Source organism: Pagrus pagrus (genome assembly GCF_965226575.1).
Source record: "Pagrus pagrus genome assembly, chromosome: 8".
Lineage (NCBI taxonomy): Eukaryota > Metazoa > Chordata > Actinopteri > Spariformes > Sparidae > Pagrus > Pagrus pagrus.
In genome coordinates this window covers 1,741,545-1,768,831 of record NC_140192.1, presented here as the reverse complement: position 1 = coordinate 1,768,831, position 27,287 = coordinate 1,741,545, and the positions used below count along the sequence as shown (strand labels likewise).

At 43.8% G+C, this 27,287-nt stretch overlaps 1 protein-coding gene across 1 annotated transcript; it reads right to left on the bottom strand.

The window, feature by feature from the left end:
* Nucleotides 1–120: 120 nt before the first annotated feature.
* Nucleotides 121–26,776, bottom strand: msi1b (musashi RNA binding protein 1b). The gene is made up of 15 exons (XM_084359651.1): nucleotides 26,606–26,776; nucleotides 26,349–26,389; nucleotides 25,812–25,893; nucleotides 25,561–25,645; nucleotides 16,430–16,471; nucleotides 14,027–14,119; nucleotides 9,347–9,395; nucleotides 8,807–8,889; nucleotides 7,338–7,455; nucleotides 5,599–5,679; nucleotides 3,690–3,746; nucleotides 3,278–3,340; nucleotides 2,667–2,821; nucleotides 1,661–1,706; nucleotides 121–1,579 (listed from the first exon to the last, which is right to left on the bottom strand). The coding sequence occupies exons 1-14, from the start codon at nucleotides 26,662–26,664 to the stop codon at nucleotides 1,665–1,667; spliced, it is 1,050 nt and encodes a 349-aa protein (XP_084215777.1). The 5' UTR covers nucleotides 26,665–26,776; the 3' UTR covers nucleotides 121–1,579; nucleotides 1,661–1,664.
* Between the last annotated feature and the right edge of the window lie 511 nt (nucleotides 26,777–27,287).

Genomic DNA, 27,287 nt, shown 5'->3' with positions numbered 1-27,287 from the left:
ATAAAAGCAATGAAATAAGAAAACAATTAAATACTTTTTTATAGGTAAAACAGTGGAGTTACCCTTTAAGAACAAGCGCAGCCAATAACTGCACCAAAGAAGTCAAACAGGACGTATTAATGGAATGTTTTAAAATAATTTATTAGGAATTTTAAGAAGTTATTTTTTTTTCAACGGAATAAAACATGACAGAAAAAAGAAAATCAGAAAATGTTACAGTGTCGACAAGATTGTTATTTCTCAGTGAAAACAGCATCAAAGTGTGAACTACCAGCAGTGTGAGCGAGTGTATGAAAGTGTAAAAACTGGTAGATCCAGAGTGTTTGTTCTTAAACTAACATTCAAAGGAAATAAAAATAAAAACATTTACCGTGATCAGCCAGTGCAACGTCCTATGCAGCTCTGAACATTTTGTTTTGGTCTAAAGAAGCCGTCACGTTGCTACAGCTGTGACCTCCAGTGGATACGCAGTGATGACCGGGGAGTTAAAAACACCTCACGCTCTCACCTTTCTAAAAGGTTCAAACATCCACACGTTGACATCGGTGTTAATGTAAAAACAACAAAAAAAATCAGATTGAAATTTCACAAATTTCACATTTGCAGCTGAGGTACCGCCCCGCCCGAAAAACAGCATTAAAACCGTATGACACACACACATCAACACAACCTGCAGAGTCCCAACCGATCGTCTGCATCAGTCCTTCATTTTCCTTCACAAACAATCGTCTCATATTGAAAATCACAGTTATAACAACAATATGACAAAGTAAGAAAACAGCATCTTTTTTTTTTCATCCCCTCGCACCCAAACATCGACGTCAGCGAAGCGTCCCAGCGTCTCTCGGCTGGTGAAACGTACCGACGTGTTCTTGACCTTCATGTGAAGCTACGATGTGTAACAGTCTCCGACGCAGAAGGATCGACGACGCAATCCATCGAACCTTTTCTCCAAAAACCTCCCGCCGCCCAACACAAAAATCAGCAGATCCCTCCCAGAAACCAGTCGTATTTACAATATTTTACAGAATTGTACAGCTCATGTCAGCCTATTACGTAACTGCGACTAATGACCATTATTAGTGTAACGAGTTAAAAACCTACCAAGATATACACTTTGTGACACATTGTCAAGAAATCGTATTAATCACAAATGTTTTGTTAACATTCAGTATGAACTAGAGACAAATATACAGTTTGACTACAGATTACAGCTCATGACCTTCAAACAGGCTTCACGTGGAGAGAGAGAGTTCTCTTCTCATCTCAGAGATCAGGAAAACCCAATAAAACACAAAGAAACGACGCAGCCGTCACAAAAAAAACAAAAAAAACAGCAAACATAACGACAGGAAAAAACTAAAAATACAGCATCTGTACGATAAAGTGAGAAACATTTCGCTCCCGTCCTGAACGTCGTCTTCTTCTTCTCAGGAGGTGGAGTTCAGTGAGGCGTCAGTATCGTCAGGGGTGGTGGGTCGGCTGCCCCGGCCGGAGAGGTGGGCTGGTGGACAGAGACGGACCAGATCAGCTCCAGAGCGGCTTCAACTCCTTCCAGCTCTCAGTCGACAGCTCTGCACTGAGAGAGGACGGCCGGGTTACTCACAGGTCAGCGGCAGGTTTAAAAACAGCATGAGGAGCATAAAGAAAAGCGACTCACGCTCTCAGTGGTAGCCGTTGGTGAAGGCCGTGGCGATCAAAGGACCCTGTGGAGCAAATACAAGTTCAGTGATGGCACAAAAAACTGATTTGGACCTCTGCTTCTTCTTCTTGTCATTTTATTTAAAGGGGCCCTGTTACATTCACATTCAGTGTGTGTATGTTTGAGACCTGATGAAGGTGTTGATTCTTTAACCCTCAGAGACCTGGAACAAGTTTCGGGCGCCTGAATCGTATTTATTCAGATTTTCCGTCAGCATCAGGTGTCATACGTCATTTATTTAAGGAGAGCCTGAAGTTTCAGTCTGGCTCATTTAAATTTGACCTTTGCTTTGTCTGAGAATCAATGAATTTATCTCAGACAGAAGGAAGTTTAGTTTTCCAATTCTAAAAGATGTTTTGATGTAAAAACATGCAGTCCTGAGTCTCCTGGTTTCCCTTTATGAATGGTGAATACAGACTACTGCCACCTGCTGGTACGGAGAGTTATGTCCTCTCACGCAGGTGCAGAACGTTTGAGCTGGTGGTCGTCAGCTGTGACCTGTGTGGTGTGTTCAAGTGCAGCTTTTGAGGCAAGTAACAGGGAAAAAGAGGCCACACCAGCATCGTCCTGTGCTGCTGCTGGTTCTCTGATGTTGGTTTGTGTGTCTGGGCCCTCAGGCTATGGCAAGCCGCTGTTAGTTTAGCTTAGCACAAAAACTGGTAACAAGGAAGCAGCTTGTGTGGCTAAAATACTGGACTCTAATTGTTCTGCCGACCCAGAAAGCCACATTAAAAAAGCAGTAGAGGAGTGAAAAGAGCCAAACACAGCAAGTGTGGATGTAAAAAAACAATCGAGTACGTAAATGAAAATATGACATTAAAGCGGAGCAGCTATGAGCTGCATAAACGTTGTAATCTTCTTACTTATAAATGTGTATAGAAACAACATTTAAACTCTTAAAAGAAGCTGGTAGAGAAACTGTTGTAACGCGGTTCTGAATGTTGCAGTAAGGAGCTCGTCTCACCCCCAGACTGTGGCTGAACCCGGTGCTCGGGGCCGGGCTCGCAGCGCTGAGGTAACTGCTGACAGCCGACTCCTGACTGGCTGTTCCATACAGGTCGGCCATCGGGCCCGGGCTGCTGGTTCCTAAAAATCCAGCTGTGCGAGACGGGGTGGAGCCTGGAGGCAGAATAAAAAACAACAGTGTCAGCGTTTTAATGTTCAATCCTGAAAAACAAACGAGACCATCAGTGAGAAGAGACGATGGTCTATTTCTATATACATACTATAGTTACTGTTGTACCTGTCAGCTGGAGAAGTCATACAATTAAAACATTTACTATGGTGGAGTGCTGGATGTTTGAGTCTCTCCATGTGGCCGGAGTCGCCACATCAACTATAAAGTTTCTTTTAGCAACTTTAAATAACTTTCAAGCAAGTTATATTTTTGTTTTTTTAAATTCCTCCTCTGCTTTTCTACTCGTCCCTGTGTTTCTGGCGTGTTTGTCATAATGCAAACACAAGAACAGAGAGGCAAACCTTCCACAGACCTGCCGTCCTCCCAGCAGGTTTATTATGTTTAATATACCTGCATGAAGATGTTAATCTTAAAGTGTCACGTTGCAGTTTTCGTACCTCGGACTACTGCTGCCGCCGCCGCTGCCGCCGCCATCGGCCCGTATGCTGTGAGAGGAATCGCTGAAGAGACGGAAAAGATACAAAGATTGAGGTCAAATGTGTCTTAACATTAAACATAACAAATAACTAGTCACAGAACATAAAGTCTTCCTCCAGTGACGCCTCAAACTTTTTAAAACATGTGATCACAACAGAAGAAAGTAGCAGAAAACAAAGAGGAGGTCGCTGGAGGAAGACCTTCAACCTTCCTCATTTACTGTCAGCAATCCTGCCTTCAGACTGAGACCGAGGAGGACCGACAAACACAAACATGCAGACCAAAGAAGAGTGATGAGGTGTTGGTGCTAACGTGTCGTGTAGCAGACTGACAACGTGCTGCTTGTAAAGTCCAGAGGAGGGACTGACTGACCTGTGAGCTCAGGGGGGTGGGGTGAAGTCAGAAGGGGAGTCCTCTCTAAGTGGAACTCTAAAACAGAAACATCAGAGTGCTGTTGAGACACACAGCGCCGCCGGCAAGGACAAAAACACACACACACACACACACACAGTGGGCCAGGACAGGAAGTAGAATTAAACACAAACACAGGGCGAGGAATGCAAACAGGAATTATAGAAGGACGAGCGTTAAATATCATTCTGAGAAGAGCAAGAAACACAGCAAACGTCACAGAAAACTTCAGTTCAGGAGTGTGTTCTGATGTCATCAACATGTTAAAAACACTGCCACGCACACACACACGCACACGCACACACACACACACACACACACACACACACACACACACACACTTGTTTACAGGTGAAGCAGATGTGATCCACTCCCTGATGTTTACAAGCAGCCATTTACTCTCTTTACAGTGTCGGACGTGTTTCTATGGAAACATGTTTGTATTTGTGACAGTGTTAAACACACAACTACACATCTGTTCAGAGGAGCACTGACACCACAACCATCCTGTTTAACAACATGTTGACCCGCTGCAGCCGCTCCACATGTCTCACACTGACTCTTTCCTCTAGCGCCACCGTGAGGTCGACGTCTTGTTCTGATATCTTGGCGACGGTCGGATGGATCGCAGTGATATTTTAAATAAGATAAATTCTGACGTCTTCTGACTTTTCATCCAACTCCACCATCAGGTCAGTTTCAATTCATCCACTCTGACACCATTTTTTCCGTCCTGATACAGAACTGTTTGTTGAACGGCTGCACACCACCGACCCTGTGTGACGTGACTTCAGTAAAACAAAATGCTCGTAGTTTATTGACTTAATGTGCAGTAACACAACGTTCCCAGGACTTCTGCAGTGACCATCTAGCTGGTCCGACAGACAGGGAGAAGCCGTACACTAGTATGTTCCTTAATTAATCAATTTATAACCCGACGCCTTTTTCTCTTGTGAATTACAGGAAATAATCCATAGTTAACTGAACACCAATACCTGAATAGCATGAACACCTGTAACTAAGGGTTGCTGGAAGTTTTGCTTTAATAAAGAGCAACAGTTAATATACAAAAATAAAAAATAAGGCGAACAACTGGTTTCCTTTCCCTTTGTTTGTATTATACTCTCCAGTATACTACTAATACTATTTTTTATTGTGTAGTTTTGGGGAGTTTAAATAATGTTCCAGGACATTTTGCTTTTTTGTTTTAATTTTCCAGGTTTTCCAGGACACGTGTCATGACTCTGTCAGGCTGCATTAAGGTGTCGGGACGCTGCAGCTTCCTGTTTCTAACATATAAAGGACGTGGCATCAGAGCGGAGCACAGACTCGGGCCGTCACCGACACCTGATCCAACATTTTGTCTGATTTCTTTTCAGTAACACAACAACCCAACTTTGGTTTAATTAGGAAATGTTAGCATGCTAACAACCCAAACTACGACGGTGAACCATGTTAGCGTTATTTCAGGATGGCAGGATTTTTTTACAGGTCAACAATAAACTGTATCGTTCATGTTTACATCAGGGAAATGAAACAGGGAGTTTAATCATTATAAATCATCTTTTTCTCTGTTTTAATCTCTAAAAAGAGTTTTTATATCTTCAGATTCTGATGTGTAGTTATATAAAATGTATTTAGAAAACAGCTGGAAGACTTTGCAGCGAGTCGTTTTAGATAATTGTGAGTGTGAACAGGCTCCAAGAGACGACAGGATGATTCAGTGTCAGTGCTTTGATTGAGGTGATCACAAGCCGTCTCACTCGTCACCGAACATCTGCAGCAGTGAAGACTTTAACACGACCTGCTGACTAACTGGCTGTGTATTGATCCATCAGGTCATGTGACAGTGTGTCAGTAATGTGATTACCAGGGAACTGGTAGGTGTATCCAGGAGTGATGCCAGCGTAGCTCCGACTGGTGTAAGTAGCCGTCTGAAAGCCCGGATAACCTGCAGGGAGACAGAACCGCTGTTAACATGTGAGAGCCGACACTGGACACAACACAGGTGAGTGTGTGCTGCCCCCTGTCGGCGAGGCCCGGTACAGTCTGAGCAGGTGCTGATATTCAACACCTGAGCTCTGGATTTCTTCACGAGGACAGGACCGAGCAGACTTTAGTCTCAGCCGTGAACAAAGCACAGATTTCTTTTGTTTACGACCCGGCAGCTGCAGAAGTGACCTCACAACAGCCCGACCTCCTTTACATCTCCTCTTAACTACCGGTTATGCTTTTTATTGTTATTATTGAGACCTGTTTTCTTGTTTATAGCTTAAGTTCTGGATCCTCTTTGCTTTTACAGTATGGTTTTTTTATTGTAGATCTCTCTGTAACTTAGTTTTTGAAAGGTGTTATATTTAGTTAAGAAGAATATTTTTAACATCATAATTTGTGTAAAATCCTTCAGAAAACCCTTTAATACATATTATTATTAATATTATTGTTATTATTGTTACTTAGACAATCTCTTATGAGTCCCACAAGATATTTTACGACCCAAAACCTCCCAAAAAAGTTGTGATGTTGGTTAAAAGATAATTAAAACACATTTTTTATAATCAGCTGATCTTTTATCGACTTCTACTCAATTGAAAACAGTTCAAAGATAATTTATTTAATGATTTAAAGTCTAATTAACTTCATTATTTTCTGTGAATATCTGATTTTTCTGAATTTGTCGACGTGTTTTAAAATCACAGCTGCTGTTCTCAGACTGAACAGCAGGTGGCAGCATCGGTGAAGCAACAGGTCCTGACTCCTGTGAGTCCAAATAAACTGTTAATGAGTCTGTGGAGGACAATGAGCGGATCAGAACCGATAAAGGGCCATTCCACTAATTCTCCCCCTCGGCTTTCACAGTTACAGTTACTCTTCTTTTCAGGCCGCTACTCCATCTCAGTACATCTCAGGAGGAAACACTGTACTTTTTACTCCACTACATTTATCTGACAGCTTTAGTTACTAGTTACTTTACTAATTAAAGGGTAACGCCACAAATTTTCCACGTTAAAGTGTGTGTACAGGTGTTAAGAAAAGGGGAGTATAAAGTCTTTCGTGGCTCCAGAGGAAGCTGCTGTAATCTGATAAACTGCCTCCAGGGATGTGACTCAGTGGCTAAAATGCATTGTGGGTAATGTAGGCTCCAGGTGTTGAAAAGGTAGAAGAAAACATGCAATAACAAGTCGATGTCTCTGGTTCTGGTGGATTGATTTCATTCTTAAACCGTCTTAAATGAGTCAAATGGCCAGCTGCTTCTCAAAACCTTAAGGGACCTACATTACCCACAATGCAGCTCAGCCACTGAGTGACATCACTGGAGGCAGTTAAACAGATTACATGCAGATTAAAAAGTACAATGCTACCTGCTGAGGTGTGGAGGAGCAGAAGTAGAGAAGAAGACTCAAGTAAAGTCCTTCAGATTTGTGCCGGAGTACTGTACTTGAGTAAATGTACTTGAGTAAATGTACTCAGTTACACTCCACAGGTCACTTCCTTGTTCTGTAATGGAGGCTGCAGCTCAGTTAAGTGGTCAGCTGTCTCCCCACGAGGCACCAGGTGACCTTTAAGGGCCCGTCTGGCTCCTTCCTGTCCTGATCAATATTACCTTACCCAGCATACCGATGCCCAGCATGAAGGCGTCCATTCCATAGGGCATCACGCGAGAGCGCCCCCTGGCTGAGCCCGTGGGGGACATCACCTCCTTGGGCTGAGCTTTCTTACACTCCACCTGTCAGCAGACGGGAGAGAAATCAGCATTCATGTTGTTTTTAAAGGAACAGTTCACCCATTAATGAGAGAAATCCAGTCGGTATCTCCTCCAGGCTGATGAAGCGTCAGGTCAGGAAAACATTTCTGGAGCTTCGGACTTGACAAAACAACATAAAATGGCCTCGTACAGCTCGTCAGGCGTAATCCAAGTCTCCTGAAGATCCTAAATGTATTCGGAAAAATGTATTTACACCATCGATATGTGGTTGAGCTCGTGCTAATGCTTTTAGCTGAACAGCTGCAGCAAAGACTTCATCGTAAACTGGACAACTTTTTGGCTTTAACTTCTCATTCTGAAGTGAATCCTGATGTCACAGTTTAATGTTTAAATTAAACCATCCACGTAAAGATTGGTTCCTCGCTGTAGGCATCGTTTTCCCCGGTCACTGTCCACAGGTAACGGAGGAAACTACTCTGCAAAAGAGAAGTACTGATTCAACTTGTTTACTCCAGTAAAAGTAATAGAGTACAGGCTCTGACATGTACTCAGAGTATCAGAGTAAAAAGTCTCCCTCTGAAGGACATTTGTGGTCAAAGCTAACTGAAGCTCACGTCATATTAATATAATTCAAAGACTATTAAAGTTAAAGGTAGAGTCAGTTGGATTTGTCCCAGCTGTTCCTGAACGCACCACAAAGATAGTTGATTGTTGAGTCTCATTCCCAGGACGTCAAACAGCCACATGTTGGGTTGGTAAAGCGTCCCGAGCAGCAACAAAGAGAGAAAATAAGAAACTCTCTGCAGATACGAGACACTAACACGCCTTTTCTCCCCATTCCAGCCTCCCTCTCTGTCTGTTCACGTCTTTTACGTCTTTGTTTCGTCTCGCTGCGTCTGCCGTGCGTGATGTGCTCTGATAGGTCGACATCAGTCTGGTGATGTTGGGAAGGCGGCGTGCGATGACGCCAAATAACAATAATCCATAATTCACCTCAAATGCATCAAACTAAAGTAACGAGGCTGTTTTGAAGCTGTGAGGAGGAGAAAGTTCAGATGTTTGTGTTCAGATGTAGAGAGGGAAAGTCTCAGAGATACTCAGGTACAGTACAGATACCTGAGACATGTACTGAAGTACAGTAATGAAGTATTTGTACTTTGTTACTTCCTGCCTCTTGCACTTCTGGAGACTCGGATTACAGCAGACGAGCTGTACGGAGCCATTTTATGTTTTTTTGAGATGCATCAACGCTGTTTTACTGTGAAGCTCCAGAAATGTTTTGTGAACTACGAAACTTCACCCGACTTCCCATCACCATGTGGGGGGGAGGAGTTACCGACCGAACTTCCAGTTCTCCCTTCACACCGCTCACCATTTTGTTGTTGATCTCGTGGAAGTGGATCTCGCAGACTTTCTCCACGACGTCCTCGTTCTCAAACGTCACGAAGCCGAAACCTGTTGGAGGACGAGGCAGCGTTCATGAGGAGACACAGTGCGGTGGACTCAGACAGAAGGCTTTTCTCTGCAGCTAATAGTCTCCAGTAATCAGCGCTGTAATAGCCGCTTAACACATTTGCCCCCCTTCCCCCCGATTCAATACTGCTACTCTGCACTCATCCTTTCTTCCCTCCCCTCCAGGCCAGAAGGCCCGGGCAAAGCTGGTAGGCTGTCATAATCGATCAGTCCCAGGGTGGGGAGGAGGTGCTTAAGGAGGCTTTATCCTTATCCAGATTAACGGACTGGCTAATTAGACTAGCCCCGTTCGTCTCCTCCAGCTCAGCCCACAGGAAGGAGTCCTGCGGGGGGTGGAGGGGGATCGATAGATATGGTGGAGGGACTGGAGGAAGAGTAGTAAATGGAGGAAGATAAGTGAGGGAGTGATGGGACGGGGAGACGGGGTCAGTCGTCTCACCTCTGTGCCTGTTGGTGGTCTTGTCGAACATGAGCATGGCATCGTCGACCTGAGGGGAGACAAACAACACCGTTTTTTAGTTCCTGCCCGCTCTCTGTTGCCACGCGGCATATTGCCTGACCTCAGCCCTTCTCAAGTTCTGCAGGGAGGCTCAGCAACAGATGGACAGAAAGGAGGGGGAAGAGGGAGACGAGCGACAGGTTACAAAGAGGAGGCCGGCAGGAGGAGGAGGAGGAGGAGGAGGGGTGAAGAGAGGAAGAAATACTGTACAAGCCCTGCTGCTGCTGCTGCTGCTGCTGCTGCTGCTGGATATGACTTAGTTGTGAAGTTGTGCTCACAATCCTTCGCACAGTGAGCCCATAATCTGCCCTCCAAAGCTCGACATTCCCATGGCAACTTTACAAAAAAAGTCCATATAAAAGAGCTCGAGCCAACATCAAATATGCCTTATGAATAGTGGGAGAGTGGCCAGTGAGACAAAGAGAGAAAGTAGCCAGCCAGAGGCAGAAAAGGTGGGCCGGAGGAGACCCGATGAGAGGGGCAGCGCTGATAGCCAGGAGAGGAATAGCGACAGGTGGAGATATGGTGAAAGAGAGAGCACAGAGAGTCCTGTTAGAGAGAGAGAGAGGAGAAAGATTGGGTCAAAGTGGAGAGGGAGGAGAGAGGAGAGACAAAGAGAGGCAGAACAAAGAGGCCTGGAGGCTTTGTTTGTTGGCACAGTCAGCCAGAAGTCCTCCTCCTCTTCTCCCTTTGACCTCTCCCTCCGGCCCGGCCTCCCTTTATGGAGCAGAGACACAGGTGTCTGCTGCACACACACACACACACACACACACACACACACACACACTGACACACACACTGAGTTTCTTATGTCAAACTGTTTCTCGCTCGTCTTTTCCCGACATGTTTACACTCCAGTCTCCGCAAAAACATTTGGTAAATGAATCTCGGAGCTAAAATAAGTTTACTGGATTTGCTCCACTGAACAATCTGTCTTGGTCGCATACTAGCACAGTCTGTGTGTGTGTGTGTGTGTGTGTGTGTGTGTGTGTGTGTGTGTGCGCGTGTGTGTGTGTGTGTGGACCCCTAAGGGCAGTTTGCCTACAGAAAGGTCAAAGGTGAGCGCGGAGTGTCAGTGTGAAAGAGGACCTGTTACTCTGATGCCTCTCGAGTCAGCGCTTCCTTCCAGTCGGCAACATGTTGGACTCTGCGTCTCTTTATCTGAGCTGACACTTTTATCTGAGACGGACCGACCGACCCACCGCAGGAGCTCCTCAGATTGTAAAAACTAATAAACAATCAACTGAAGAGACGGGACGATAAAGAAAACACTCTTTATCAGCATAATCATGAATATCCTCACACGAGCGTCTCGAGGAAGTGGTTGATGTTCAGTCCTGAACTGGTTTCCTGATTTATTTTGAAGTGCGTCAGCCTGTTAAAATTGGATTTAAACTAAAGAACGACAGTGAAGAAGAGGTCCCCACCCCACCCAGCCTTATGATTTATGATTATTTATTCAAGACTCTGTGATTGATTGTTTATCGTGTGTCCTCTCTGTGACGCAATAAAAATATCTGTAAGTTTAAAGTGACTCCAGGATGTTTTTATGTAATTGTAGTTTTTATTTTAAAGGTGTCATGTGTAAAAACATTCAAAAATTAACTAAAATTAAATGCAGTGATATCTGCTTGAGTTATTAGCATGCTAACCAGCTAGCCTCGGCCCATCCTCGTCCAAAGCTAACACTTTCTCCGAGCTCCCAGTCTGGACCTCTAGTTGCACGGCTAACTGAGCTAATTCGCTAACGTGGCAGGTGGCTAATTCTTACATATTTAAAGAATATTATTGACAATTATCGGGATAATATCGCAAATCGCAATTATGTTGGACGGGATAATCAAGACCGGACATTTTCATACTGTCTCATATCTAACTGACTGAAACTAAACCAACAGCTGACACTTTGTTATTAAAGCTACAGATCCAAGTTTCAGCTGATTACAACATCCAGACTTAAAGGAGGATTCTGCTATTTTAAACCAGGACCCATGTTTTGCTGTTAATGATTCATACAAACTAAAAGTTTAGGAATAAGTCCAGCAGATCACTGCAACATGACTGTAGTGTAATCCTTTGGGGCAACTGCGACCATCAAAGTCAGGTCCACTAAACAGGCTTGTTTTTACTTATAATCTGAAACAATTCCTACAGAGAGAAAACTTTTCTGTTTAACAATAAGATCCTTTTAGTAACCAGAAACACAAGAAGTCTCGCTCTGAAGTGAGTTGTTTTAGTTGTTGTCTCATCTAGATCGTCAAAATCTGTTAAATATTCAGTCGTGACTTTGGAAATTAGTTCTTTCTGACAGTATATTCACAGTCATTTTCGATATTTCTCACAATATCATAAATCAAACAGTTGTTACGCCATCTTCAAGCTTTTATTTTGAAAAGAAAACTCACACTGAGCTGTCGTGGCAGCGAAGGCAACACGTGTGAGTCGGACCGGGCCGGCCAGCGTTACGACAGGTTTACTGGTCTGATGTAGCGTCAGGCACACAGCGCTTTAACATACAGACACAGAGGAGTCGGGTTTTATTTCTGGTTTACAGCGAGAGAAAACAGCGAGCCGAAGGATTTGAATGAGGCAACATGTCGTCTTTGCCGATCGTGATATTTGGGCGGGACAATATTTTTATATAAAATATTATATTATATAAATTTTGGATATGACCCAAACCGAGCTCGCAGCTCCTCGAGGTAAACTCTGACTCCGACTCTGACTCACGTTCTGGTTACATGATTTCTGTAATGTCGTCAGACACTTAGAGTAACGACCTCGGCCCGTCAGTGACAGGAACAAAGACTTGAAGTGGACGTAACGTCACGGTCGCAGTTGCCCCAAAGATTACACTGCAGTCGCGTCGAGGCTGCCAGCTGAGGAGATCAACTGGACCCATCCCAAAACTTTTGGTGAGTCGGACTCATTTCCACACCGACACATGTAAATATAGAGTTCATGTTTTAATAAACAAACAAACAGGATTCTTTAGTGTTTTAAAACAACACAATCGCTCTGAAGGATCCAATCACAACATCACAACAACGCCTGCAGTGAAAACAGCCACAAACTGAGTTACTGGCACATCGTTCTTTATATTTCAAACACTGGGCATTTTAATGGCGTACCGCCGGACAATATTCCCTCTTATCCTCTTTTTTTCCACCTCTCATCTTCCCTGTTATCCCCTGCCCATCCCTCTCTGCGCTCCTTTGTCCTCACCAGGACGGGACACAAAAGGTCCAGTGAGGCAGTATAATCAGGAACTTCCATGGATGGCTGGAGCCCGCATTTCACCGTCCATCCCTCGATATCTCTCTCGGCAAAAATTCATCTCCGCGTTATGATTGAGGAGGGAGCTCGGGGAAACTCGAGGCCGAACCGCCGGCGCTGAAAATAAAGTGCCACGCAGTCGGAAACACAGCGGCTGAGACAGAAGTCTTCGGCATGTTTGACTTTGTAAAGTTGGACGATGATTGTGCACCTGCTGCTCCAGAAAGTTTGTGTGATATTTTCTTGTTTTGCACTTTAAATCACAGTTTGACTGACGAGTGTGAACGACCCACAAAACTTCCCAGTATGCAGATAACTTCTGAGCAAACCAACAAAATATTTGTCCAGCTTTGTGCCGAGGCATAATGGCCCTCGTAAACTCCCCCCGCACACACACACACACACACACACACACACACACACACACACACACACACACACACACACACACACACACACACACACACCCCATCTTTGCCCCAGTTCCCTCTCAATCAGGCCCTCCCTCCCGCCCTCCCTCCCTCCTTTTGTCAGCCCATCATCTATTCTCCGCCTCGTGTCTTTCAGTCGTCACAATTCGAAAAAACTTTAGAAAACTTTACATCAAATATCATAAAAACACGTGAAGAAGAAGAAGAAGAAGAAGAAGAAGAAGAAGCAGCTCGAGCAGGTTTTTGCCGACTTTTTGTCACTAAACTCCTGAACTCACATGCTCGCAGCCCCCGTCCACCACCACCTCATCCCTCCTCCTTCAGAGCGGCGGACCCCCCCTTCCCGTCCCTCACCCTCTCCTCACCCCCTCACCCACAGAATTACTTGGGGACAATAGGCAAGCCAGGTCGCCACGGTAACGGGCCAGGAGGGGGTTGTGGGTAGGAGCAGCTGTTACATCAGATTAATTCAGATTCTGATAATCCCTCCTCCTTCTTCACAATCACCACACACACATTACAAAACTTTTCTCTCCCTCCCTCCCTCCCTCCCTCGCTCGCCCCTCGCTCTCCCCTCTTCAAGTCCCCACAACTTCGCCCGTTGCTCCCGGAGCCTCTCAGCCTCGTTATTTTTCCCTTCCTAGCCTCTCCAACGAGTTTCTCTCCCTCCTTCTCTCTCTCTCTCTCTCTCTCTCTCTCGCTGTAACCCCCTTGACTTCCAAGCGGGTCGGCTTCACTCCGGGTGAAGTTTTTCTCAGATAGTTCGAGCAGCTGTGATGTGGTAACAAGTGTTTCTGCACCAAACGCCAACTTCTGTAAATCCTCAATAACCGACAGAAGTGATCCCCATTTTGTGATTCTGATCCGCTGTGGACGACGTTAGCGATAATCACTTTCTTTAAACCTCACTCACCTTCCCGAACTGGTCGAAGTACTGTTTCACGTCCTCGATGGTCGTGTTCACCGACAGGCCGCCCACAAAGATCTTCTTGGTTCGAGTCACTAACTGGAAGAGAGAAAGACGCGGATCAACACATTTTTATGCACTAACAGTCTTTTATCGTGTCTTTTCACCCTCTGAGGTTTGTGTCAAGTCCCTTCCAACTCATTTCCAGTCGGCCTCGTTCTGCTTTTCATCCTATTTCATTTCATCCACGTCCTTTTTTATCACTTTATTTTTTCCTTATTGTGTCTGTGTGTGTTTGTTGGTTTGTCAGCTGGATTAAACAAAAACTACTCAACAAATTTCCACAAAACTTGGACACAGGATGAGTCTCGGCTCAGAATAGAGCCCGTTAACATTTGGTGTGGATCCTGATAAAGAGACGGATCCAGGACTTTTTTCTAACTTGACTTCTTCGTTAATTTCTGAAATCTAAAAAATCGAGCGTATCTAGGTGGCTGGAGTGATAATAGCAGATAGATGGGACCTTGGCGGAGGTGTGCACTCTACTAAGTGCCATTCTGGTTGTATTTATGTATTAGTTTCTCTGTATTATATCTGTATTAAGGCAGATTCCAGTTTGTACTTTGGGTCGTTTAAAATGCGTGAAAGAAATAAACTGACTTGATTTGGACATTCAAAATTAATCATATATATATAGATATATAGATATATATCTATATATATATATATATATATATATATATAGATATATATATATATATATCTATATATATATATATATATTAGTGTAACAGTTTAACAGTGCATTTAAAATGTGTATTTTTGTCCTCAAACCAACTGCAAAGGTGACAAAGAATTACGAGGGGTGTAACGATCCATCGCTTCAACGACAAACAAAAGTGAAAACATTGAACCATAATCATTTTAAAGATGCGCCTTTACTTTGAAATTCTGTGTCACCTTCTCCTTCCTCAACATTCAAACAGTGCAAACAGCCAAGAAGAAGAAGAAGAGGAGGAGGAGGATGTTTACTCCTCTCTATAAAAAGAATAAATCAACGAGGTGGAAATACTTTGGAGAAAAGATGCGTCAACACTTAACTTCACTGACATTCACCCATGATGTTGAGTCGGAGGTGCAGTGAGTTAAAGAGTAAGAAAAAGTATAAGTATATAAGTATAAGTATAAGAAAGTATAAAATAAAAATACATTTAGTTTGTTGTCAGATATCAGTAGAGGAAAAAGTTTACAAGCTGCTAGGCTAATTTATTTATTGTAAAATGCCATAAGATCAAGCTAATAATGCTGACTAGCAAAAAACAAGTGTTTTGTCAAATCTTATATTACTAGTTTAAAGTACATTTTACTGCACTTAACAATTATTTATGTGTTGTTATTTTCTTTATGGAAAATAAAGAGACGGCAGCTTCGTGTTCAATGAGCATCGCCTCAAATCAATCGAGGCTGAATCAGATCAATCGTATCGTCTGAAGAATCGTTATGATTTCATATCGTGATGAAAATAGTGTTTTACACCCGACTGATTAAATACAACTGTTACTAACTGTTACTTTAATACACTGAATTAAAACTTTATTAGAATTTTATTAGTGACACATGTTAATCACTCAGTTATTTATATACATCTGTCACTTTTTAATAGTAATAGTTTATACATACAAAAGAAAAGACAGATTTTAAGAACAACACAAGTCATTTCCAGATAAACTCTGGTGGCTAACTGAGCCATGAGCTCACGAGCTAACGAGCTAACGAGCTAATGGTAGCTAATTACAGCCAACAGCTAGCGAGAAGCAAGTGTCTGGTGATACGCTGCCTTCGAATTCTGGTCGTATTTTACAAATTACACCTTTAAAATATAAAAAAATCAACAGAAATAAATAAATAATGTCTCCACGCAGCTCGTCAGGCGTGATCCAGGTCTCCAGGAGCCCCGAGACCCCAAACCGATGCAGGACGAGCTGTTTGGAGCCATTTTATGTTTTTGTGGTTGTTTGTTACGTCTCCAGCTTCTTCAGCTGTTTGTGTTTCTGTGACGCTCCAGAAACTTCACCGGACTTTGAGAACACAACGACTGAAGTTTCATTTTCTAGGTGAACTGCTCCTTTAAGCGATCCTCTCCCTTCACACCGTGTTGTTGTGGATGTTAGGAACAGAGCGTTCTGGAAACATAATCCAGACGTTTAGCGAGCTTCAACAATAGTGAGTGTCTCTGAAGTTGTGAACGTTTTTGTTAACACGGGATCACGTAACAGTCCGGTGATGTCAGCACTGCTCAGGTTCATCAGATTACCAGGCATTAGCCCCGATAAGAAACACAACACACACACACACTAACTAACCTGCTGCAAACAACACACACACACACACACACAGTGTTTGACTCACCTTGGGCTGAGCTCTGCGAGGGAACGCAACCTTTGGATCGATCTACAGGAGAGAAGAAGTGGAACAGGTCAGTGTTGTGTTGTGATTCAGGTGAACACTTCCCTCTGTGACATCACACACTCTCACTCTTTAACGACTCATCGCTGAAGGTGTGACACGTCTCTGTCGACCAATCCTAAAGCAGAACCACGATGACAGAGATGGGCCTGGACAACAGAACGGCAGTCATGACGGTGAAGGAGCATCTGGGCGAAGCTGACGTGAAATGTAGAGAAAAAATCTACGACACTTGAATCAAAAGACGGTGATTCCTTCTTCTTATTAAAGAATAAAGTTTGACGTCTTCTGTCGTCGTGTCGGGTTGCAAACGTTCCCTCGGAGGCCAAAACTTAAACGAAACCTTCTAACGGGTCGAAACTGAGATTTCTTCATATTGTTTTGTTAAGATGTGAAGTCGTGCTCAGACCTCGAGCTCGCTGAGTTACCGACCTCCTCCGCAAAGTTTTGGTTTGGAAGTTTGGTTCAGAATCAAGAGGAATAAATCAAATTTAAATAAATAAGAAATGGTAGAAAATGTAACACTGAGGTTTCCCTTTCAAACAAGTCGTACACTTCAAGTTTCATGTGTATTTCCCGGGTCTACTTTATGTAGTAAGTATACTTATATACTTTTACTGCTTCAATACTTCTTGGGACTAAACTGACCCAGTTTTAAGTTCGTAAAAGTAAAACACAAATAAACTTCTACATTTTAAAGTCTGAGAATAAATTAAGAGGATACATTATAAACAGCATGAACTTTAATGAGAAACTGGAGAAATTAAATGTAGAACGATTTCTAAATTCATTTAACAAAATCCATGAAACCAAAATTGTCCCATTTGATAATAAAATAATAAAACTGAATATATTGACGACTGATTGATCGCTGAACTGGAAAGTCGCCAGTTTTCATTTCAGAAATCTGTTGAACCTTAATCCAAAAACATCAGATATAATATGAACAGTCGAAGTACATTTTGCTGATAATACTTAAGGACTTAAGTGTCATAAATCATTTGATTCAGCAGAAACCTGAAGTTTCAGTCCCAATTTTATATTTGCTTTGTCTGAGAATGGATGAATTTACCACAAGTAAAAAAAAAAACAACAGTCAATTTTGCTGTTTTTTATTTAAAATGATGCATTTGGATGTTTTATGAATTTTTGTCTCCATCTGACCTTTTTCTCATCAAGTCACAGACATTATTATAACATCATCCTCAGTGAAAAACAGGTGTAATCCCATATTTCATTCACTGAACATGTTGACGCGTCACTCAAAGATTTTGTTAAATTATAACAGACGACAGAAATATACGATCCACGCAGCTCGTTGCCCGTCGGCCCGGAGGAAGAAACTACGTGGGTTTTCTTAAGGAACCAATTCTGCAGAACGTGGCGGCTTAATCACGTTCACTACGGTGCCCCTGAAGGCTCAAACAAGACTTAAAAGAAAAGCAGAGAAACTCGACTTTAAAAGCTCCTGGATCCTGGACAGTTATAACACATTTTATAACAACAGATATTTTTAAGCTTTCTCTGTTTTTGAGGGTTAAAATATAGAATCTGGAAACTTCTTCCACTGCGTATAACACGTATGATGTTAGGATAACGTGTGTGTGTGTGTGTGTGTGTGTGTGTGTGTGTGTGTGTGTGTGTGTGTGTGTGTGTGCGTGTCCTCTGAACCTCTGCCTCTCGTCACCATCATGTGACATGTGATCTGCTGGAATCTCACACAGGCATTACAACCACAAACACACCTCCGCTCGGCTCGGCTCAGCTCGGCTCGGCCAGGAGACGAGAGCCAGCCGGGACGGAGGACGAGCGTGTCGGACGGAGGACGGAGGAGAGGAGGACGGGACAGAGGAGAGGGAAGCTGTCAATCAAACCACACCGACAGCAGATCCACCCAGTCTCGTTTGTGTGTGTTTGTTTGTTTTTGCCTCCCTCAGACGACAACGACACTCGACAGAGCTTCACTTCTTTAACTCGCATTAATCTGAACACAGAATAAAACACAAATCCATATCGTCTGACTGAAACGGCACCACGGTGAAGATCGGAGAGAGAACCACACCATGCAGGCCGAGTCCACACGCACACGAGGACGCTCGTCAACGAGGTTTAAAGACAAACACGATCTCAGTTTGAGCTCCGGTTCTGAGACGCTTTCTGCTTTCACCGACTCGTTATCGTCTCCTTCTGACTTTCTTTAATTTGAGCTCCTGTTATAAACGTTACAGGGATCAGAGCGGGTTTCCCTCAAAACAGGACAAAAATGATGAAGCAGTGACACGTGGCTGCTCCTCCCAGAATCCTCCTGGATAATTCTGTGTTTAACTCGTCCAGGGACCGTTTGTTTGTTTGTTTGTTGGTTTGTGAGCAGGATTACACATAAACTACAGAACGGATCGCCACCAAACTTGGATGGAGGAGAGAACCGGCCCGGAGATTCTGTCTGCTTACACATATTAAAGTGTTAAAAACAGTCAGTAGGGATTTATCGAGGATGTTGATCGGCGTTTGTGGTAGCTAATAGCGTTAGCACTGAATGTTAGTTAGCCGACTCTGTCTGACCGCGAGCTCCGAGCGTGCAACAGAAAACATCTTCTCCATAAAATCTGATCCAGTCAAAGAAACATAAAGTTTCACAGTAAAACATTTCGCTCAGCGCTCAAAGTTAAAGACTGACTGACGGCTGATGAGGAGATATTATTGGTTGACAGCGGTCGGTTCAAGCTGACGTTAGCACACGTGATATTGAGTTTAACGGGAAAAGAAAAAAAAGAAATTTGATTTTCTGTCTTTTTTTGTGCATATATTGTAAAACAAAACCCGACACGGAGCGATCGAGGTTAATATCGGATTTCGCTTCATTAAGTTAAAGGGGACAGTTGGGCCTTGGCGGAGGTATGCTCTCTATTACTGAGTCCCATTCTAGTTATTGAAACATTGTCAACAGACACATTTGTCCGTCTGTCCCGCCGCTGTATTTAAAAGTCTGTTTGTGTCGTCTATATACAGACACTCAAATACTAAATACAGGAATATAATAAACCGTGTTTGCATTTTGACGATGACACACAATCAGCAAACAGAAGTGTGTTTTCTGCTCGTCCAGACGTAAACACCGAACACAGACGTCTGAATATCTTCAGTCTCAAAGTCCGTCCTCTGTGTCCTGAAACGTCGTCTCCACGTGAACGAAAAAGCCAAAAACACGTAGAGAAACCTCCATTTTCAGAAACGTCCGCGTGCGTGTGGACAGAGCCGAGGCTCAGACCTCTATATTAGTCTATTCTGGTCTAACAGAGCTAGAGAACGACTAAGACTACTCCACACTGTACTGCAGTTACACTAAGAGATGGTGAGACAGTACAGCACTAAGATTAGTCCGTAACCATGAGAGGGTAGAGTTGAACTACAGCAGAGAGCTACAGCCTCTGAGGTAAAACACATGCGTTTACCAGAGTGAAGGCCGACAGTGTCGATCTACTCAACAGTCACCGTCGAGCTTTGTTCATTTTCTTTATTCGTCACGTTTCTGTCTGTTGTTTCTAGAGAGCAGAGTGAGAAGACTAGAGGCTAAGACTGGAGGATCAGATGCAAGAGTCTACTGTTTAGTTTCTATGGTGGCTACACTACTCTCATAGTCACCTCCGGTCACCAACCCTCCTGATGTCCAACACTCCTGTGCACATTCAAAAACAAACAGACACACACACACACACACACACACACACACACACAAACAAGAATCAAACACATGGCAGCCCACAGCACGTCCGGGGGGAGGCGGTCGGGGGAGGAGGGGGGAGGAAACTGTGGACATTAAACACAGAAAGTGGCTGCTGGCATCAAATGGTACTGATGAGTTTAAAGCTTCACTCTGCAGATGTTTGATTCATCTGCAGGAGGACGACACCTTCTCTGTACTTACCTTCAACAGACCACCAGAAAAATCTGTCCTCTCGCCTGCAGCTTCATTTATCCACGCAGAGGTTTGGAGATACGAGTCTCAGACCTCGCTGAGAGCAGTTTAACATACAAACTATTTTCTTTTTAGAGCAATATTCAGCTTTTCTTCAGTATTCGTGTTTTTTGAGTCCAGTTGCCAATAAAAATAAATGAATTTAAAAATCCTCTGTCCGTCTACAGTCACCACTCTGTCTTCACTCGACGTGCCGACAACAACAATATTTGAAAGGTTACACGTCACAAGTGATCACCTATCAACAGGTGTCCGTGCTGAGCTCATGGTCAGAAACTCCTTGTTGTCTGTTTGTTGGTTTGTCAGCAGGATTACAAAAAAACTACTGGAAGGATTTCCACCAAACTCAGATGGAGGACGAGTCTCGGCCCAGAATAAACCTCGTTAACTTTCAGTGTGGATCCAGGGATTATTTCTCACTTTCTTTAACGTTGCGAGTTATGACTTTTTATGACATTTACATTAATTTCTCAGGGAATGATTCATGGATGTTGATGAATAAAACGGAGCATGTTTAGGCGGCTGGTACCTGCGAGTGAGTACAATCTGATGTGGATCCAACTGAAGATGTGGCTCTGGTGGACTTAAAAGTTTTATTTTTTGATAATGAATTGGACTTGATTGAATTAAAGGGGACTGTTAGGTGGTTATGATAACGAAGGTAAAACAATCATCTCTGTTTTAAGTCCCCGTGGATGAGCGACCACTTCACGAGGCTAGCTAACGTTACAGCTCAGCCGGGGGGACGCCATCAGAAGATGGACGCTTCAGTCTGCACGTTGATACAGAAGGAAAATAGTTCCTACATGAAACTGCTCACAACAAGGTCTGTGGATTATCTTTGGTAACCGGGTCGTGATATCTGGAAAGGGACAAATTTTTGTTTTGGTGCTTTGAGCCCCACAAGCTGAGCACCGTCTAGTTTCATTATACTGAGGAGAAGGCAGACATCTTTAAAAACTCTGCAGCTGACACCAAAACAACCTGGATGGATAAAAACACCACAGGTGAGAGGAACAATGTGTGTTTCTGATTCAGGGTGAACTGTCCCCAAATTCACTACGATGCTTTGTGACGTCAGTTGCCCCAAAATGTTCTTGTGTCCGGCAGTTAGTTTGTAATCGTCATAATTATAATTTTTATTATTATTTTTCCAAGCGAGTGTTTTTTAAATGTCATCCAGCCTTTTCTGACGCAGATCTTCACCTTAAACACCTTAAATCTATGGAGCCGTCTGAAGGTAGTTTTACCTCCCTGCACTCACAGCGAGGTAACGGCGAAGGAGCTGGAGGTAATTCTCAGAGAGGTTTATGTAATCAGGCCAATCCCCTTTGACCAAATACATCCCAGCTATGCAACAGTTGGCCGAGCGCGCCGCCCGTCACAGCCCGAGCTGCGAGCGCACTTAACACAACATGCCGATTGGGCAGCACTCAACATCTCTGAGGAACAACTCGAGCTTGTTGACTCCAATCCTATTAGTCAGGAGAGCCATACTGATCACAGATGGGGTTATCCTGCCCCTCCACCTCCTCCACCTCCTCCTCAACACTCTGGTCAGCGTGGAAATGGTTAACGGGGGCCACAAATATGCAACAGCGCAAAGAGCTGTGTGACCGTTGTAAAAACTCTCCGCTGAACCTCGGAGCTGCGATTGAATGGAAACTTTGTCCCACAAAAGGTGCAGTTTACATCGGCCGTCACCGGCTTTACAGATAGCAGGAAGCCGGGAGGGCACCCAGAGGGGCGACTAACAGAGCTGCACTCTTAAATCTCAGTAAAAACTGCCTCGTCAAAACCGGGCCGCATCTGTCCTTCAACACAATAAGTACCAATAAATTCCTCTGCAGCACTGTATTTGCTCTTTAGCCTCTCGCCTGTGCAAAGCTCTGTTAATTCCAGCGGCGGAGCGGTTCAGTCGGTCACAGCATGGCACATTCTTTCTGTTGCCACTGGAGAACTTTTCTCTCTAACAGGATAACCTGTCTGCATGAGAGCGAGGCGGAGGGGGGCAGGGTGAGCGCTCTGTAAAGGCCCCACTCTACTCACCATCCAACCCCTGCGGCTGATCACTGAGCCCTCTCCGCACCGGACACACACACTCTATCCGAGGCCGCAAAGAACGCCACCGACACACCCGGCCGCCCGCCACCAGAGGCCCCGCCGCGGCCCACGAGGCCGGAGTTAAGAGGAGAAACTCAAATTAAAATAAAGGGAAGCGCCGTCTCTGGGGTCCTCCATGAATACACTTAATGACTTATCAGAGGAGGCGACGTGAGGACAAACAGTCGGCATCATGACCTCCTCTATCTGTTCACGCTGTCTGGATTTCTCTTACCCAAGAAATGATTGTTAATGAAACGCTTTGTTATCTTCCTTTTTGTCTTTTGTGACAGAGCCATTTTTCAGCTGTGGAGGAGGAGGGGGGGGAGGTCACTATGGAAACAAACCCCATGGCGAGTTACTGGCGTCCAAGCATGATGGCGCTACTTGTCACAGCTCGGGCGCCTGCAAGTGAAACTACATTCAGTTTCACAATCAAACAGCTTCCAATGCAGCTAATTTTAGATTCAGAGCAACAAAACGATCTGATTCTCTCCTAACTTTCTTTTTCTTTCTCCGTTTTCTGCTTCAGAACGTCCACTTAAAGGAGCAGCTCGCACAAAAGTCCAGTCATCATCTCCTCCCTCCATGCTGACGGACAGTCAGGTGAAGGCTCGTAGTCAACAAAACATTTCTGGAGCTTCACAGTAAAACAGCGTCGCAGCATTCTCAAAAAAACAAAAACAAAAAAACAAAATGGCTCCACAGAGCTCGTTCAGCGTCTCCAGAAGCCCCGAGATCCCAAATGTTTCGAAAAAAACGTTATTTTAAGCCGACCCCTTCACTGTAGCTGCTAAGCTAAAAGTGTTAGCGTGCTCAACCGCACGTCGAGGGTGTAAATGACATCTTTTCCAATCATTACTCTGATTTCTTTCAGTTGTTTAGCTGCAACTACAACCACTGACGGTATTATCAGGATACCTGTCGAAACTCTTTCTTTAAATGTTAGCAATCTAAACTATCTGCAACTTAGTTAATTTTGTGTTTTCGTCTCTTTTTAAGCAAATAAACTGCCCACAAAATTCGAGTGCAGGGAGGCAGAGAGAGTCTGTAACAGAGTCTGTGTAGAAACAGAAAAATGACTCGACGAACTCGTAAAGAAAAGACGCACGAGGCCGAACATCCTCGCTGGGTCATTCTGACCCTCATCATACGTGTATTATTAACACCATATCACTACTTCATGTTTTTAAAGGGGCACTATGTCGTTTTGATTTAATATTTACAATATTAATGAGGCAACAATACAAATAAGCTAGAAGCTATAAAGGTGGCAGGGTCCGCCACATATAAACTAAGTAAAACTGTGTTGTCCTTTAAGGTCAGTTTGTTTATTCAGTTTGTTTAAAATCAGTCAGTGAAGATCTTTAAACTACAGAGTGCTCCTTTAATATATTAACACACATATATATATAATTCATATATTGCCACACCCATAATTCATAGTCCACAAAACATTTCAACAAGCATTGTGCTAAACAACTGAGGCAGCTGGAGTCTCGTTTCAAAATGGAAAAAACAACCAAAAAAACATAAATTGGCTCCAAACAGCTCGTCAAAGTCTCCAGAAGCCCCGAGATCACAAACTGATCTGAGGTGTGTGCTAACGCTTTTAGCTTCGCAGCTACAGTGAAGATTTCAGCTCCAAACAATATGAAAATGTAAAAAACGAACCCCTGAAAAACATAAAATGGCTCCAAACAGCTCGTCCAAGTGTCCAGAAGCCCTGAGAAAGGACGTCTTCACACCCTTCTTTAAGATAAAACCTTCGCTGTAGCTGCTGAGCTAAAGGTGTTAGCACGCACGAGCTGTTTGGAGCCATTTTATGCATTTTTTTGGTTGTTTTTCTGTTTTAAATCAAATCTCCAGCTGCTTCAGTTGTTTAGCTGAATGCTGCAACTGTTTTACTGTGAAGCTCCAGAAATGTTTTGTGGACTACGAGACTTCACCTGACTTTACATCAGCATGGAGGGAGGAGATGATGACTCATAAATCTGCTTAGAAATCCTCAAGAAAAGACGCTCCTTACATGTGCAGAACTTGCCCTAGAAACATCATGTTTTTAAGTTTTCATCAGTATCAAAGTGATCCAGTGATAGTCGTCTGTACGTCCACAGGTTCACTGCAAACAGGAAGTGCTAACAGCTAATTCAGCAAAGTTTAAATGTAGTTTTGGAGAATTTTATTATGTTTTTTGGTTGTTTTTCCGTTTTAAATCAAGTCTGCAGCTGCTTCAGTTGTTTAGCAGAATGCTGCAACTCTGTTTTACTGTGAAGCTCCAGACATGTCTCGTGGACTACGAGACTTCAGCTCATCAGCATTTTCAGTTTTCACTTTCGAGCCGAACTTCTCCGTTAACTCTTGACGATTTGAAAGAAGCGCGTCACTAATAAGAGCACAAAAGGAAGTAGCTGCTTCTCATTTAAATACAGTGAGTGACCTGCAGGAGAGAGGCTGGGGCCGCGGTCCCTATGGCGACCACATTGTTCCCAAACGAGTGCACATTCATCAATGACACCGCGCCGCAGGGAACTGATATATTTTGAGTAAGAATTCAGACAGCTGACAGTTTAATTCTCCCTGAAATCAACAGGAAGTTGTCGACTTGTTGCTTCTTTCACACCTGAGAAACTTTCTGGGTTCGGTTTCCCCCTCGGGGAGGAAAGTTCTGGTGAGAGCAAATCAAAGCTCGGCAGCGAGAGCGACGCTGCCCGTCTGCTTCCCCTCCTTGTTTCTATGGAAATTGACACTGGGTGACATTGTGTTGGCTGAAGAGAGAGCACATTCTCCGTGTGCCTCCATGTGTCTACGGCCGACTCGAACATGTCACAGCGATCACATCTGAGGTGTGGCGGCGGGCACGGTTTGAGGAAACATCAGCATAGTGGAACCTCAGTAAACACTAAAATGTAGCAGCGGATTATTGGAAAATCCACTAATCAAACACTGAGCGATGGGATTAGCTGGTGGTGGGAAGTAAATACAGAGAACTCACTGTTTTGGAGTCCAACTCGTGCCGGGTTTGGGCCAAAACTTTATCCACGCCTGCCTGATCAACAAAGGTGACGAATCCAAACCCTCTGCAGACATCAGGGAGGGAGAGGAGGTGGATGGAGGAGGAGGGGGAGTATTAATGACACAGAAACTGATGTTGACATGTAATGATACGTTATGAGCAGGGAGGAATCACACAGGTCAGATAAACTTTCAACTGCGGCCGAGAAGCCGGGCTCACAGCTCCCTCACCTCGAGCGCTTAGTAACCGGATCTCGCATCACCATACACTCCTTCACCTCGCCGTACTTGCAGAAGTACTCCTTCAAACCCTCTGAGGGACAAAACAAGATGGAGAGAAGACACGAGAGCCGAGAATCAACAGGGCGAAACAGGAAAATTAGCAAAGACGTCTTAGTCCGACTGTTTCACTCTGCTGCAGAGATTTTCCTCAAGAAAGTTCAAACAATTTTCCAACATAAACTAAACTATTAACAAGACTCCAAAAACCATAAAATCACATAATTCAAACTGAATTTCACACTTTTTTTAAATGAGCTTTTCAGAATCACTGATTCCGTCTATGCAGTTCTGAATGGGTGCATTCATTCTGGAGCAGGGCTCTTATTTAAAACTTGAAAGAGAAGTAAAAATAAATAAATAAATAAACTATTTCAGTGTAGGCAAACAGAAATATTAAGAGACGGAGCTTTTTAAAAACAAGTTTCTATTAGTTCCACCTGAGCCGTGTTAGGATCTGTGAACATATGGAGGCATTTTAAGATTTACCTTGTGTGGTCTGCCAGCTGAGTCCACCTATGAACATTTTACTGTGGAAGAAAAAAAATATATATATGATAAATAAACATGAGGATTCATTCAGGTGAATATTTAAGGGTTTTTCACAATAAAATAAAATAGTTATTGAGGTTTTTCCTGGAAATAAAACAAACTTCAAAGAGTGCATCAGCTCTGATTTACAGTCCACACCAGACTCCACTTACAAAACAGTGAATTCTGAGTTTGAACAGAAAGTTAGTAGTTACCAGGGGTCGTGGGGGGAGTCCGTGGTGGACAGGGCGCTCTGGCTCCCTTCTGTCTCCATTCCGTGTCCTCGCTGTGAGTGTGTGTGTGAGAAGTGAGGGCCGTGTGTGTCCGAGCCGTGCGGTGCCGTGCGGGAGAGCGGGCGCAGAGTGAGAGGAGCGAGGCGGGTCTGGCCCGGGGTGACCGCGAGGGGAGAGGGCCGGTGTGGGCTGGACGGACAGACTCCGCCCCCTCCTCCTTCTCCGGCCTGAGGGGCACGTGGCTGCGACGTCAAGCTTCCGGATATAAACCACACCGCTTCCGCCACCGCCTTTCAAAATAAAAGCCAAACCACTTTTTTTTTATCGATAAAAAGAACATATTGATTACTGATATTCATGAACAGCGAGAAGCATTTTTATTATTTTTATTGCTTCAATATTTTTAAATAAAATGGCGGTAATTAGCATAATGAATTGCACTCTCTTAAAGGTCCAATGCGCAGGATTTAGTGGCGTCTTGCAACCAACAAAATCAAAGTCCTTTTAAGTCTAAAATCTCAAATCCCCGAGGAGGAGCGGCAGGCTATGAGCCAGTTTACAGTGGCCGGACCATCACGTGATGCACTGCGGCCAAAAATGAGTTTTTCCCCTCACAACCCCTCAAAATGACTTGTTTCATTATCATGGTTTGAGCCATTTAGTC